At 44.2% G+C, this 16,287-nt stretch overlaps 1 protein-coding gene across 4 annotated transcripts in view; it reads right to left on the bottom strand.

Annotated features, from left to right (window-relative positions):
- LOC133342651 (IQ motif and SEC7 domain-containing protein 1-like) overlaps positions 1-16,287 on the bottom strand; it is a 290,148-nt gene that overhangs the window by 92,189 nt on the left and 181,672 nt on the right. For all 4 annotated transcript variants that reach the window (XM_061551935.1, XM_061551936.1, XM_061551938.1 and 1 more), the window contains one exon: positions 15,484-15,546. In XM_061551935.1, the coding sequence (XP_061407919.1) occupies positions 15,484-15,546 (63 nt within the window). The remainder of the gene's footprint in view (positions 1-15,483; positions 15,547-16,287) is intronic.

Here is a 16,287-nt window from a genome sequence, read left to right as displayed (position 1 = left end):
CCCGCTGCACAGGAGCCCGGCCACTAACTCCTTGGCCGTCGCCACCCAACGACGCATCTTAAACACTCGACCGCTCAACTGTGAAAGGGAGAGGGAGGAAGTGACATTGCCACGTCAATGAAGTCGTCCCCCCGGTTTTTTTTTTGGTTCTCCCGCGGTCTCATTTTGGAAGAGCCGAGTGGCAAGTTGCGTCTCGGGGGAGTGCTCTGTATTCATCCTGCCTCGTAATAATGCTCTCTGGCCCCGCAGAGAAATCAACCATGCCGGCATAAAATAAGCACGGGCATTCTATTCTTTATGCTTTTTCTCTCTCTGTCGAGTGCCCCTGCTGCTGCTGCTGATGAAAAATTAATGTTCTCTTATCTAGCATACTGCTGCCAAAGTCTATCCTAATCAGGACATAATACATTTTGGCATTAAAACATACCTTGCCATGGGTGTAATTGCATCCTGAATTTGCCGTGGCATCCAAAATTGTACTAACATAGCCACAAATGTATTGCATTTTTGGGGAGTTATAAAATATGAATTGGTCACCAGCTCCATGGTCTGCAAAGTTGTCTCACCACACGATTATTGTGTTTAACAAATGATTTGTATTCACTGTAACAAAAACATACCATACATCTTCTTGGTTCTTTCGGTAAAGTCACGTAGAATGGAAATAATAAAATAATAAAATAAAAATAATAAAACATAATAAAATAATTCTCACGACGTTTCGGCCACAACGCAAGCAGCCGTCCTCAGGTGGAGAACAGATCTGTCGAGAAGACAGAGTCTGTTGACAGACCTGTTCTGTCGACAGACCTGTTCTCCACCTAAGGACGGCTGCTTGCGTTGTGGCCGAAACGTCGTGAGAATTATTTTATTATGTTTTATTTGTTATTATGTTATTATTTAATTATTTCCATTCTACGTGACTTTACCGAAAGAACCAAGAAGATGAATCCCTGCAGTCACGAAAGCCTTAAATCGAAATATAGCATACCATACATATCAATCACTGAATATCCTCGAAAAAGAATAATGCTTTTGATACTAAATTCAGGTAAATAGCTTTCCGATGTGTTTTGGGTTGGATCGCCTGTTGTTGAGCATGATGTCTGACGTTTCACTCCGCATGTAGGGAGCTTCTACAGGATGTGTTACTGAATAAGCTCACACCAGTTCCTGAATAACCCCTTGGCAGGCAGAGCAAAAACGTCGTACATCATGCTGAATAGCACGTCACATCACCTGAAAAACACATCAGAGAGTCATTTTGATCGTCTTTGTTTTTCTAGTTCCATGATATATATATCATGACTGTGATTAAAGTGTTTACAGCACAACACTGCAAACCTTTGCAGTTTAATTCCATGTTAATATCAGGTGGCAATAAGCGATAATTTAAAAAATGTGCCAGTCGATTTTGAGCCGACAGAACTAGATATACTTTAGATCTAGCACACAGTTATCTGTTGGATTCAAATTGTACGCATTTCTTAGACTTTAAATATGTACTCAAATTCAAGTCCTTCCTAATACTGCACAAAGATAGCTCCCTGGTGTTAGACAAAAGAACAGAATACTGTATTTACTTATATTAAAATTATATTTTCCCTCTCGAGTGTATGTGTTTTTATAGCAAGGAACAGCTTTAGATTCAAGGAACATTACTCATTTATAGTTATGTTATTTATTTTAATTGATCATGCGGGTTATATTTATTGGGTAGGGATTGGAGCGGTGATGCAGTATTTAGCATGCACTGTGCCTCTGAACCCAGCAATCCCGAGTTTGATTCCTGGCCACGGCTAACATGAGCGGCGAGCGGTTCTGAGCCGAACCTGCACCAATTTGGACTGACCAGAGAAATAAAGTCCTCTTCTTGGTTCTTTCGGTAAAATCACGTAGAAGGGAAATAATAAAATGATAAAAATAAAACAATTCTCACGACGTTTCGGCCAAAACGCAAGCAGCCGTCCTAAATCGAAAAATAAAGTCCTGTAAGGGTAAACAACCCCCATGGCCTAAAGGTGTGGTGAAACCTTCACCCAGCAATGATAAAACAGAAAATTGATTTCATTATTATTATGTAGTATGCATGTTTAAGGCATAAATAATAACGATGTACTTGTACCCTAAGGAAATAATGTAGCAATGTCTACACAAGCATCTTTAGCAAAAAAAGTAATAAAAAAAACGCATCAGCTGGAGTTTCATATTTATCGTTGTTATTTTTTTTGTATCCATATAGCCACGCATGCAAGTACGTGCAGTTAGGCTCTGGCAGATGCTCAATTAACACTTTGGTAAATAGTAGAATGCATGTTCAATTCAGTCCTTTATCCCCAACAGAAAACAACAAAGTTACAGAGCACTAAAGTAAACGTTTATATGCAGAGCAATTTTGTCAATCCACTGCTGGATGAGGGACTACCTAAGCCATGTGGGTGGTCGTGGTTATTTGACTGCTTCACCATGCTGGTCACTGCCCGTTGGTGAAGATGGGTAACTTAAGACGGGGGGGGGGGGGGGGGCATAAAAGTACAGAACGATGGATTTTGCTGCACGTCCCATAGCCTATAGCAACCCGTTCTGCACGACGTTCAACCCTGCAAGCACGATCCACACACTCAACCCAGCTCAACTTCCGAGACACGATGAGATGGGGGCGCATTCCGGCTGATTTGGTCATAGACACACGGCACTGCTTTGTCGCTAATTCGCTAGAAAGACATCTACCACGGTTTTTAACTGTTTAAGTTTGTACAAATTTCTTCATTTATTAATGAGGTAGGAGTTTTATCCCGAGGGTGTGTTCGGACAGCACATGCGGCTTGGACACTCCAAGTCAAATTGGTCCACGGCACGGAATGTTAAAACGACGCAGGCTTTCTCCCACCCGGATTGTTTCAGCCACGGCGCGCACCGAGAATAACAAACTGCTCAGAGAAACCACTGGGCTTGACTCGTACCGCACAGTCTTCAGCCCTTAATTTAAGGTGGGAAGAACATCAAATGTGAGTGGCATCTTTGTGAGGCTTATCGAATAAAGCATTCTTTATTATGCCTGCCTGGTGCTGTTCCTTCCCCAGCGATATCTTTGTAACATTCTCCTTAATTATGCAAGCCATTGTGGTTGGGGTGCACTGGGAATGAAAGTCGCCTTTTTCGTGCGTTTCTTCTGTAAGGGTGACCTTGTCTTTATGGGGTAGGGGCAGGTGCTGGTAAGAGTGTGTGTGTGGTAAAAATTAAAATTTGGATCTATAAAAATGGTAGAAGCAATCGCACGCATCACATTAATTGGATTTTATGACAGAGGACTTAAACTCGGAGACCCCGAGGAACATTGTGAGAAGTGTGACCAGGGATATGTTTCTTCGTCTTATACGAGAAGGCATTTGCGGCAGAGACCGTGGCCGCTTGCATTTTAATTTCCCCAGCGCTGGGATTTGACCACTTTGCACCAGGGATGCAGCCACTGACATAACCTAAAATTAAAATAAAAATGCACCAGACACAGACTCAAAACTGTCAGAAAAAAATAAATTAATAAGTGTCGAAAACCACAATTTTTTTTAATAGAATACCAAAATACCCAAGGGTTTACCAGTCAAGGAAGATGAAAAGCCATCGTTTGGCCTAATTTAGAACATCCAACGGAGTTCACAGGTGAAGAAGCAGGTGGAATACCTAGCCATTCGTTCCTTCAGCACCAATATCCTCTGAAGGTTACAGCAGGAGACTGCTGTAAATACTTTCTTTAACATGCAAATGAAAGTGAAATCGTGGACTGGAAGTGACGAAGCGCTCCCATGCCTGCAGGCACGTTTTATTCTATTAGTCTCTGGCAGACACCATGGGTGTCGTCGACCCGCCCCCCTCGCGCAAGAGCCACCCTCAGCAGTTTTGACGAAATTCATGGTATTTTTTAAGTTAGCATTTTCCTCCCTTCCAGAAGGTCACATAAATGCCGCTCATGGCGATGACGGAACCTTTAAATAACAACCGCCATTCGCCACTAAGTGGCGGTAACGTCACCCCGACGCTTGCGCCAGGCTATGTGCACGTCGAGGCCACGTGAAGTGTCGAATGCCCACTGGCAGGAGGTCACAGGGCAGACCCAGGTGCCACGGGTCGACTGACTGAGATGACTGGCTGATGCACCACCTGTGCTCCCTACTGTGCCAACTTGCTGTGCTTTAGCCACAAGGCGCACCGCTCGTTGTTGTGAGCGTCGCTCCTCCGCCCTCCGTTTTTATTGGAAGGCGACTGCCTCCAACTGCCCAGTAGCGTCCTTCACGAGCCTCCTCCACAGAGGTCGATCTTAACACCGCTGGTACCAGTCATTGTCAAGTCCACTCAGCTCCACATCCTCTTGTACCACATCACTCCATCTCTTCTATAGCCCGTGTCACGCCTGTTTAGCCACCTCGATCCGGCCGAAGAAAAGCTGTTTAGGCATGCAGTGGCTGGGCATGCGGGCTACAAAACCTGGCCAACGCAGCCTTGCCTGAGCTCACCGATGGGACTTTGTCCAAATCTTTCAAAGATTTGTGAGCTGCTCACACAATTCAACCTGGATACACCCAGGATGGATAGAGTACGCTGCCAAGGTATGAAAAACTCTCCATTCTCTCCACAACTGCCCTATCACCAGTTGGGAGTTGTGGGGGTGGAGTGTCCGATGGTACAAAATACCCAGGAAGGTGCTTAGTTTTGGTGGGGCTGATGGTGAGGCCCCACCTCTTAGTGGCAAACTCCAGGTTTAGCAGCAGCGCATCCAACTCTTCCTCTGAGTGAGCAGTAATTATCAGATCATTAGCATACCTAACATGGTTGAGCAATAGGGAGCCATCCCTTATACGCACCGGGGCATCGATCAGCTTCCCATTGTATCTGTACCAGATGGAAATTCCTCCGGTACAGCTATTGAAGGCTTCACGAACTACGTGGTCGAAATAGATGCTAAATAATGTGGGAGCCAGAGGATATCCCTGTCGCACCCCAAAGTGAACAGGGAATGGCTCCAACTCCCGGCCACGTAGTTTTACCCGGGCCCGCTCACCATCATGAAGGTCCTTAATGACCGTGAGCAGAGGGTCAGGGACTCCGAAAGCACGAAGAACAACCCAGAGCCCAGGCCTACTGATGGTATCATAGGCCATGACCAGGTCAATATAGCAGAGATGTAGGTCTTGTTGGAATTCCCTACACCTCTGCGGTAGCAGACGGACAGAAAATATGGAATCTGTGCAGGATGGCCCTTTCCTGAAACGGCATTATGGCTCCACAAGCCTCACCTAAGCGTGCCTGGCAAGGCGATGTTGAATAATCCTTGCCAGGACCTTTCCCGGCACACTGAGGAGTGAGATGCCCCTGTAGTTGCTACAGTCTGTGCGGTTTCCCTTCGTAAAGAGTGGGGCCACCAGGGTACCCTTCCAATCCTGTGGAACCTGTCCAGTGGTCCAGACTGTTGTTATGATGTCATGTAGGGCAGTCTGTGTACAAAAGCCACCCTCCCTCAGCATTTTACTTGGGAGATCATCTCTGTGCAGTGCCTTTACTGGTCTCAGACTCAGGATCACATTCAGTACTTTCATAACAGATGGCACCTCAGCCAGCCACTCACAGGGGGTGACTTCCTCTTCCAATAGTTGTGGCACCGCAGCCTCAGCAGGGTCATTCCCACTTTGTTCCATGATGTTTTCCAGGCTGAGGGACTTCCCCTCCCCCAGGATCTGACAGAAATACTCAGCAAATCTGTGAACCTGTTCCTGGGGGTCAGAGATTGGATTGCTGTTTTTTCCCCTAATGATGGTAATAGGTGTGGTGCTGCAGGTTACTTTTTTGATGTAGTTAAAAGAGCGATTTGTGATTGCGGGCCATTGAGGCAGAGTCTATCTCCTAAGCAACCCGCGACCACCACCCATACTTGCAGCACCTCATGGCTTTCCGAACCTCCGAGCGAAGGCTGCGGTAAGCCTCCTCATTCTCTGATATGGGATGCTGTAAACGATGAGAGTGGGAAATGTCGTTTTTTCTCAGCCAGCCTGAACACCTCCTCTGTCAGCCAGGGTCTCTGGGGAGGTCTGGACCATGTACCCAAAGCTGCATGAGCCACAGTCCTAAACCTCACCCATTTCCCCTCGACATCAGGAGGAGTGGGGGATGATGTCAACCCCAGCCGCAAGTGATGATGAAATTATCGCTTGCAACTTTCATCAGCTAGCTGAGACCATGCCACTACGGGTTTGAATGGGGCCCTGGGTGTACACCCACCACCCGAGTGGAAGAATGGCAGGCGCATCTTACAGATGACAATTCGATGGTCAGTGGACACGGTAGGTCCTGGTGTAAAGGACATGGACCCGCATCCACTGTTCCATCACTATGTAGTCCATTAGATGTTCTTGCTTGGACCCGGCATGCATCCATGATGTTGTGTGGATTCGCCGATGCCGAAACAGTGTGTTGGCAATTACAAGCCCATGGGCTGCACAAAAATATTAGCAGCCTCCTGCCATTGTTATTGAACTGATCTGGCCCGTGCCTTCCAATCACTCCGGACCAGGTGTTAGCATCATGACCAATTCGGGCATTGAAGTCACCAACAAGATGACTCTATCCCAAGGGGCCACTTTAGCCAGAACCTGTGACAGGAGGTGATATAAGGCATCTGACCCATCGGCCTTGCCTGCATCCCTCCACGGATATTCGTCTTCGGTGGGGGCATAAGTAACCACGACCACCACTCCTCGCCTCTGGTTGATGGTAAGGCGAGCCCAAAGTAACCTGGGGCTTACGGCTTCCCAAACTTCACTGTCATGTTCCCACACCCCCTTGATTATTTTGTTCAGAAGAAGAGCCACTCCCTGTTGTTTGGCAGTATCCTGCCCCGAGTAGAGAACTGTCTACCCCTAAGTGGCAGGAGCCAGAGCCAGTCCACCGGACCTCCTGAATACCGCAGAGATCCAGGCGGTACCGGTCCAGCTCCTGACATAGGAGTGGCAGCCTCTCCTCCGCAGTGAGCGTTCGAACATTCCACGTGGCCATCCGTAGTAGCTTTTTGTTGTTTCTGGAGGAGCCCCGAGGGTAAAGATTCAGTCTCCTGGCTCCGCCAAATGGGGTTTGGCCAGGAAACGTCATAAACGCCTGTCCCCTGGGGCCTCCTGCACAAGCTTAATTAATTTTTATAATCGTAGTTTGATGGTAGTTAATTGAAGGTGGAGGGGTTACCAGCCCCTCGCACCCATCCAGAGTCCCCATTTGGCCACTGTGGTGGTTACAACCGCCATGAAGGGACAGGCCAATCTAAATTAACCCTCTCCCCATGGCATTGCCCACCACAGCATTGCCATCCGGCACCACGAGGAGGTAGGATGTTGTTTTTTGCCGGACTAAAACCTTTAAATATAAAGTTGAGCACAAGCAGCAGGCTCGGTATTGAGTCGGTGGCCAGAAGTCGCGCAGATTTAATGTAATTGTAATACCTTCGTTAAATATGGTTTTCCAGTACTAGGGATAACACAATCGTTTTCCAGTATTAGGTACGGCAAGGCAAAAGTAATTAATTACAGCATTAGCAAGTAATGGGTCTCAGTGCATCTGTAATCTAACAAACAAGCACCAGAAACAATTCATGCGTGTAAAACACTCGCAACCGGGCACCTGCTTGGCATTAATTTGAATTTCAGTTTACCCAAGAGCTACTATCACAGGGTACAGATGACCAATTAAATTGCCTATAAACCCAAGGCTATTTCAACTGTCTATAAACTTCATCCTGGGAGACCACAAATTTGGTAAGAATCAATGGGATACCACAGCGCTTACTCTTCAATGCATGTTGGTCAAGCTGACAAACAACAAATCACAAGCAAGGGATCAAAAAATGTAGTTAAGATGGATTGCACTCACATACATTACCTGCAGGTATTTTAACATTTTGTGAAATAGCAAGGCACCTTCCAGATTCAGGCAAATAAAAAAAACACATTGTACTTTTGCGTAGGTTGTCGTGGTTGTGCTGCATAGGTGTCCCATAAGCTTTCGAACTGAACTGTCTCCGACACTTCGCACCACATGCCAGGAGCTTCTTCAGTAACAGTTCTTGCAGAAGCATGGAGCGAAACGTCACATATCACACCAAATATTTGACTTCATAAGGCAACATATTTAACTTAACAAGGCACCATGTGTGCAGAAAAGAAATATAATTAAAGCATACAATGTAATAGCTTGTCTTCGTTAATAAATGTTCACAGGCACAACTAAAAAAAAGCCTGATTTGGCCCCGGGAGATTTAATTTGTGAGTCTGCTAGGACAGTTGGCCACTGTGCCAGAGGGCAATAATTGTAGGTCTTTATTACAGCAAGAATCGTGGGCTTGGCTGCGAGACTCTGCGTTATGCAGCCGGAGGCACCATTCGTGTACATTATACAGCTCTTAAGAGCTTAACTGGGCAGAGAAAGGGGGCCGCGTGCGGTGCGCAACTCCAAAGTCCATTGCGAACAAACACAGCTATTGCTTTAACACCCGCCGTCAAAGTGTAATGACTCTATGCAATGTTAAAGATCCATGATCACTTTAGCGTTGCTCCAAAGAGTAAACAAGGTGGGACTTGCCGAAATAAAGCGGTTTATGTTATTTTTGGTTACTAAAAAAAAAAATCTTAATTAGTAGACAAACCCCGTTGCTCTGCAATTGAAAATAAAAGGCAGTTTTCATGCTCTTCTCATAATCCTCCTGTGCTTAATAATAATTACATTTTCGTCGCGTTTTTTTAAATCAAGGATCTCAAAATAATGTACAGGACACAGCAGCAGCAGACACTCAGCATAAAGTAATATTATAAATATAGTAAAAAAAAAATGTACTAAATTAATTAAAAGTTTAATAAGCAGAAGCGTACACATAGGTTTTAAGACACATTAGAAAAAATGTCCACAAACTCAGAGATCGTTGATATCTCGTGGAAGAGCGTTCCATAGCCTGGAAGCTACACGTGAAAGATCTCGGTCACTCATAGACCGAAACCTCGACCTGGGAATACAGAGAATTCTGCATCCCCAGATCTTAGGGACCTCGGGAGCACTAAGGCATTCCCTCGTTATACAACAACTCGCTGTCCGAGATTTTAATTATCTGTGAATCCCATCTGGAACTCTACACGACTGCACTGAGAGAGAGAGAGCCTGATGAGATTAAGTGATGAGAGAGAATGTGATGCGAGAAAGTGATGAGATCAAGTCATGATGTGCAGTATCATCATAATTTAAGTTAAATTGATTTATAAACGATTTTCTTGGTTCTCTCGGTAAAGTCACGTAGAAGGGAAATAATAAAATAATACACATATTTTTTTTAAATGTATTGTTTTATATTTCTATTATTTTTATTGTTTTATATATTTATTATTTTATTATTTCCCTTCTACGTGACTTTACCGAAAGAACCAAGAATATGAATCCCTGCAGTCACGAAAGCTTTAAATCATGATTTATAAGCTGTTATTTAATATTTTAATATTTATTTTGTATTTACTTTATGTTGATTATAATTCATTATTTGTGTTATGAAAATTTTCATGTATTTAATAGCTTATTTACATACTTTTTTAAAGGTAATTCGTTAAAAAGATAGGCTTTCATAGGCCAATGTCATTATCTGCGAAATTTGCTATTCACCAGCATCTCTGTAACGCATCCCTCTTGAATAACGAAAGAATACTGTTCAGCTAATCTGCTTTTTAAATCCTTCATATTAAGTTCACTTGCTTGCGCGCTTACGACCGTGCAAATCTTTCGGTCGTTTTTTAACCCACTTCCCATGATCCAATCGAGCTGACATTTTGCACACAGACTCGTTGTGCGTGACAATTTTCCAAAATTTTACACTTTTTAGGAAAAAATAAATTATATTTAATTACCAATTGCTTAATGGTGGCAGGCAATCATCTGACCCATAGGTGGCAGCCATCTCAAGCCAGAGGACGAGAGGACTCTAGCCGCCACGCATATAAAAGATTTATAGTAAAAAACTTTGTTTTTACGGGTTATTTTTTTATATAATACAATGCCAAGATAATATATACGGTGAGATCTAGGATTTAAAGAATATTCTGGTAAAATAATAACAGTAATAGGCGCACAAATTTAAAGGTTAGAGCAATTTATAGAGAACCATGTCGTTCTTCTGTAAACGCTACAGCCATCTCTTCGGTGTCACTATCGATTATATGGCTTTCCGATCTTCTGCTTCCACCATTTAAATGTAATTTCAGTGTTTATTTGTTACATTGAAAATGCCGTTTAGCCAGTTACCCAGCTAGTTATGGTGGCAACGGCTCACAGCCACTTAACAATGGCATTATATTTGGGGTGCAAAGGAACCCAGCCAGCCAGGAAACCTGAGGCGTAGATTGTTTCGAATAGGAGTATAATGACATTGCGATTGTGCTTTTGGCGTCAAGTCATTTAGACAAATGGATGCGTATGTAGAGATATTAAAAGTGGTTTAATTCCTGACCGTGGGAAAAAAAATACTTATTAGATTTTCACGGTTTGCGCTGCAAAATCTCTTTGGTGAGTGCTCGCGTTCTCCCTCTGTGAACATCTCTGAATGGACATGTATGCACCAGCCTATGCCGGCCAATGTTCTCAGAATAAGACGTCGTATAATCGTTTCAACAGACCTGTTTATCCACAACTACTTAGCGGCGCACCAGCGACATCTGCATTGCAAGTCCACTGTGCAAACCGATGCAGCACGAACATAGAAATGGGTCGTTTCATTGAATCGTGACAACTAATTTAGTAGCAAATGGGGAAACTTTATAACAGTACCCTGGGCAACCCAGCCACCTCAGTTACAAAGTTTACATGTAAAATACACGCGCGTGTAACTGGCAAGAGTGAATTGAAGATTGTCACAATCTCGCTGAAGAGCAACAGGGAAAGTTATTATATAAGACGTGCACTACTGCAGAGTCATTTCAAATTCATGAATATGCGCCTTTAGAGGGATACAAATGGTTACAACTTGCTTCGCTATACTCTGTTGTACGATAATGAAAAAACAGGAGCTATTTAAGTGTGCCATTTTATGTTTAGATGCAATGATGCTGAATGTAAGAACTATTAATGCGGCAAAAACGGAAATGGCAGCTTTGAATTCCATTTGCAGTCCCAACTTCATTTAAAATATGTCAATATTACATGAAGCAGTCTCTGGGAAGGCTGGTAAAAAAAATAACTCCACGTAGGTATAATGCGTATTTAAATAATCAAATTCCATTCTGCAAATATACGACAAATCTAAAATGCATGTTCTAACAATGGAATAGAATGCCACAACCGGCATATACTACAGCAAGTGGTTGTAAACATATATTGGGGGGGGGGGGGGTGAAATAAAATGTGGAAGGGGCTGAAATAAATATTTAAATAAAGGTAATAAACGTCATTTATTTTTTTGCAAAATGAGTGTCCAAAAATAAGAGAGTGCAAGGTTTCCAGGAGCAAAGCACGTGGTACCACGACACACCCAAGGGCGCAAGCGGTCTCACCGACCGCCGGTCGGTCACGTGCTTTGCCAGCGGTAACCACGTGCTCTGCTAGCGGCAACCACGTGCTCTGCCTTGCCGTAACCACGTGCTCTGCCAGCGGTAACCACGTGCTCTGCCAGCGGTAACCACGTGCTCTGCTAGCGGCAACCACGTGCTCTGTCAGCGGTAACCACGTGACGCTCTCTCGCTGCGGTCGGCTCTGAGCGGAATTTACTGCCGAGGCTGTGCCTGAATGCGAGCTGGTAAATAGGTGAGCGGCGCTCTGTTAGTCTCAGCGATCCGCTGCCTATGGTGTAAACAATAAAAGACACGTGTATTTCTTTTTAACAGCCGTTTGACAATCCACTGGGGGAATTGTTTTGACGAAACCACGAAGGGCAGTGTAGGTTGGGTGTCGTGGCGTGCCCAAGACTCTGTCACTCTTCTTCACTGTTGGTAACCATGACCGGGAATTTAACCACTCCACCACTGCTCCCCAGCACCCTACCACGACATAGTGTCTTTACTATATTTATAAAAACGCGTAAAGCCATCAATAGCCCGAATCCATATATTAAGAAGTACTTTAGCGTAATACATTGGAATATATAGCTTTAATCTGAGACAGATGGGGCCCAATCATGAGACTTGTATCCCACGAGACTGATAAAGCATATGACATGGTGCAAATAAATAAAATATGTTGGTTATCTGACAGCAAGTTCACGTCCAAGTCACCAATGATCTCTTAACAGCCCTACCCATTAAATATAACATAAACATGATAATTAATAATTACACGGTCAATGATCTTAACTGTGTAATATTACACATTTATTTGTACTTTTTTGTGCAACAAAGCTTTTACTGGTAGGAACCTCCTGGTTCCACCAGCCCACAGGGGATTATTGTGTCCGTCCGTCCGTCGTGCAGGGAGGGGCTGGGTGGGGAGGGTGGGGAGGGGCTGGATGGGGAGGGTGGGGGGTGGGAGGGGTGGGGCTGGGTGGGGAGGGGCTGGTCACCCCGTGGTGCCCTTATAAAACTCAACGTTTAACCTACTCACGCCGGCTTGTGCCCGCCCTCACAGTCGGGCATATTTGCGGAATACACCACGCCGCCGTTGACCCTGGCCATTGACCGAGCAACCCAACGTTACTACCAGCTCCCTCCGCAGGACAATGTGTTTTCTTCGAATACAAATCTGCAATGGCCGCACGTCATTTTTCGTGTGTACATTTAATTGAACAAATCGAGGCGATAATCGGCCTTAAAAGAACACACACACACATGTACAAAAACCAGCAGGGTATTTCGGTTGTTAACATACTGCAAAGAGCGGCTAGTTTTGGCCGGATTGCATTTTCTGGCGTTGGACGCTGGCGTATGTCGGAGGCTGATTTGCACGCTGTGCTTGTCACCGCAAGTCGCTCACACACTACCCTCGCTTGCCAGCGCCCGCAGCAGTGTGACCTTGCATATATAACCGGCAGCAAATTTGTCACGGTGGTAAAGTATTAATCAAATGAATGATCACCGTTGTCCTTGAGCTTGAGCGTTAACAAATGTTAACGTAATTTATCAAATGAAAGCCGCCAATCACCCTCTCCTTACGCTACTACCAGCGACTGATTATTAATTGAGTTGGGTGTCAAATCAATTAGGCGGCACAAAGACTTTACGAAAAAAAAGATACCCGTTCATATGACAGTATTTAAAAATGTAATATATATTTTTGACGTTCTAAAACATTCAACTAAAATGTGATGTTAGACGTCACTCTTACTGATGGTCTGTGTGTGCAATGGCAAAGCGAGGCTGTTACGTGGCCTGGGTATAATGATAGCAGTGAAATAAACGTGTGTCTAGACGTCACAGTGTTGTCAGAGTAAAGTGGACAGCTGAAATGTAGGTGGAATCACGAGAGGTCGTTCATAATAAAGGTATGTGACGAACGGGTGCGCCAATGTAACGTAATACCATCTCTTGGGTGACATCTACTGGAAGGGTCGTTTTTGCTGCGTCTATAGTTTTAAATGTCTGCACGCATTTACATATATTACGTTTTTCGTATTATATTTCTCTGGATTGCATAAAATCTCCCAGAAATTACGAAGGGCCCCGAACTTGCGCCAGATGTTAATTAACTTCCACCAATCCAGTCACACACATACAGGGATGCACCGTCCAGACTATAAGACAAACCCTCAAATATGCGTTCGAATACAGGAAAAAGTGCATGAGTAAAACTCGTAAAAATGTGTCTGTTTTACAAGGTAAAGCCCACCGAGCTATTTAGCTCTTTTTCAGAAACGACCTGGCCACAAATGATACCTCGACGAAGTGGCTTATCACGTGGAAATGTATATCAGCCAAATACTCTAAACGCATTGTTAATAAATGTGAAGGGAAAAACCGGAGAACCCGGAAAAAAATCCACGCGACCACGGGGAGAGAGACACGCAAACTTTAAACATACAGGCATCGTCAGGGTCGAGATCGATACCCACGACCTCCTGCTGAGGAGGTGAGGGAGATAACATTTCGCCAGAGAATATGGTAGCAATACTGCTATATTCATGAGAACATTGTTCTATGTGACGATTGCAACAACATGGCTAATCAATTGTGACCGAGGATGAGTATGCTGTTGTATGTATAGCTGGAAGTGAAAACTATTACAGCATTACTGCTTCCTCTCATCAGGCAGAATACCAAGTAGTTCTTGGTGCAGCACTGTGAATTTTGATTTGCATCGTCCATTATTTTATGAGTGTGCTTCATGGTTGGAATTATGCAACATCATAGCGGGCATTGATGCATCTGGGAAGATCGTTTTAAGCGTGTGGTGTGGCGATGGACTTGTTAAAGGATGTCCCGGTACAATATCTGTGCTGTAAGCTGGGGGGTTTTGAAGGGTTACCAACCCTCATCAAGGCACAAAGCGTGATTACATTTAGCCATCGCTGTCGCTTATAAGCACACGAGTGTGCAAGTTAAACAAACCATGCTCATTAAAACGCAATGATATCACAGTTCACAGTTCAAGGTGACATCAGCTGGCACATTGCAAATTTGAGAGAGCCTGGGTAACCGAGCACTTGAAGCTTTAACTATACGGGCATCAGTATTCGGACAAGTCGCACAATTTATGTACGCAGTAAAAAAAAAAACCTTGCGTCACCACATTTGCTCGTATGGCCCAGCGCCAACGTGATTAGCGGAAATGAAGTGAAATTGTATGGACAGGTGGCAAAACGTTTGTAAAGGGATTATGAGACTGCATTTGTTCTGCCTCCATTGTTACCCACGAGGGAACTGGAGATGAGAGATTAAAAAAAGTGAGAATGATTTACCTGGTCAACTTCAGGGCTACAATGTCAACCGACAAATGAACGACAAGCTTGAGCCAACACAATGTCATGCTCCTTGCAGTATTATTCATTGATTGGGATGATTAAATGAATGCTATCGTGAACTTTATGAAAATGTTCATTGCCATTGCATTACCTTTAATGCTTGGCTGTGGTAAAATATGTATAATTATATATACAAAACTGGACAGCCTTTCTGTGTGTTCACATTTGTGTCTTTGCTGGAAGGTGTACAGCTTTTATTATTTGAGTACCCACATAATTTAACAGGTAGGCTTTCACGACCAATATTATCCATGATGGAAGTTTTGGATGATGCTAGTTTGTTATTTCTGGCGGAACGTCGTACTCGAATTGTAAATGGTGTGGGTTTACTCTCCAACACACTGGTGTGTTGTACTAGTAACGAATTGGCACGTTTTGTTTACGTGACAAAACTTACTAACTGGCCGTGTCGGGTGGTGGCGGGTTTAACGACACATTTATACTTACGTGATCCAAGCCAAAACACTCTATGATGGATACCCACACAATGTTACACATCAACTGGTGCAATGGGGGGTGCAATGTCTTACCTTTTCGAAGGGCTTTGAGAGGTGGTCTGTGGGCAGCAGAATTGATGCAGGGTGTTCTTGTCCCTGTATGAGCATTAAACGAGAATGGCACACATTTCTTAAGAGAAGTGTAGATTTATTTTATGGACTTTACAGATTGTTTTAGCGCTACCCTGAGATATATAATATTCTGGGACCGCAAGAAGCTGTGCTTATTTAAAGAAATATCCCATTATTTCAAGTGAATTTTAATGGCCATGCAGCTGTGTAGAAAAATAGCCTTATTGTATTCCTGACTCTCTCACAGTGGGAGCTAAAGTCTAAAGTCATTCAATTTTCCCATCGTCTGAGTGTTTGTCCATAGGTCTATCCCTGTTCAATGCCCCCTCTGGCACAGAGCTAAACAACCACAACAATGCCTCTGACCGGTTTTAATCATGCTGCAATTTTCATCACGCAACTGTGAATATTAGCACCACCTTGCCGATGTGTTTCCAGGTTTCCATCGCGCGCCGTTTATCGATCGGTATGACGTCCGAAATTCCGCTCTATGCGCTAAAGCAGCTTCAACCACGTGAAACGAAACGTCGGGACGTCACGCCAAACGACACACAGCGGTGCGACCAGAAACAACCACGAAAACCTGCGCAGGTAGCATTGACACTACAAGTTTGTCGCAACATGCCACCAGCCTCTTAGCTTTCGTAACATCTACTGCACCAGCAGCGATGCACATTATCAAGCACACTATAGGTTGGTTAAGCATACAGAACATGGGTTTTTTAAATTTGAATTAATGTATGCTTGGCTGGTTGATCAGATGCG

Source organism: Lethenteron reissneri, chromosome 15, assembly GCF_015708825.2.
Source record: "Lethenteron reissneri isolate LAM-NWPU_2019-01 chromosome 15, ASM1570882v1, whole genome shotgun sequence".
In the NCBI taxonomy this organism is placed as follows: Eukaryota; Metazoa; Chordata; class Hyperoartia; order Petromyzontiformes; family Petromyzontidae; genus Lethenteron; species Lethenteron reissneri.
Note: the sequence above shows the minus strand (reverse complement) of the source record. Positions and strands in the feature narration are given on the sequence as shown.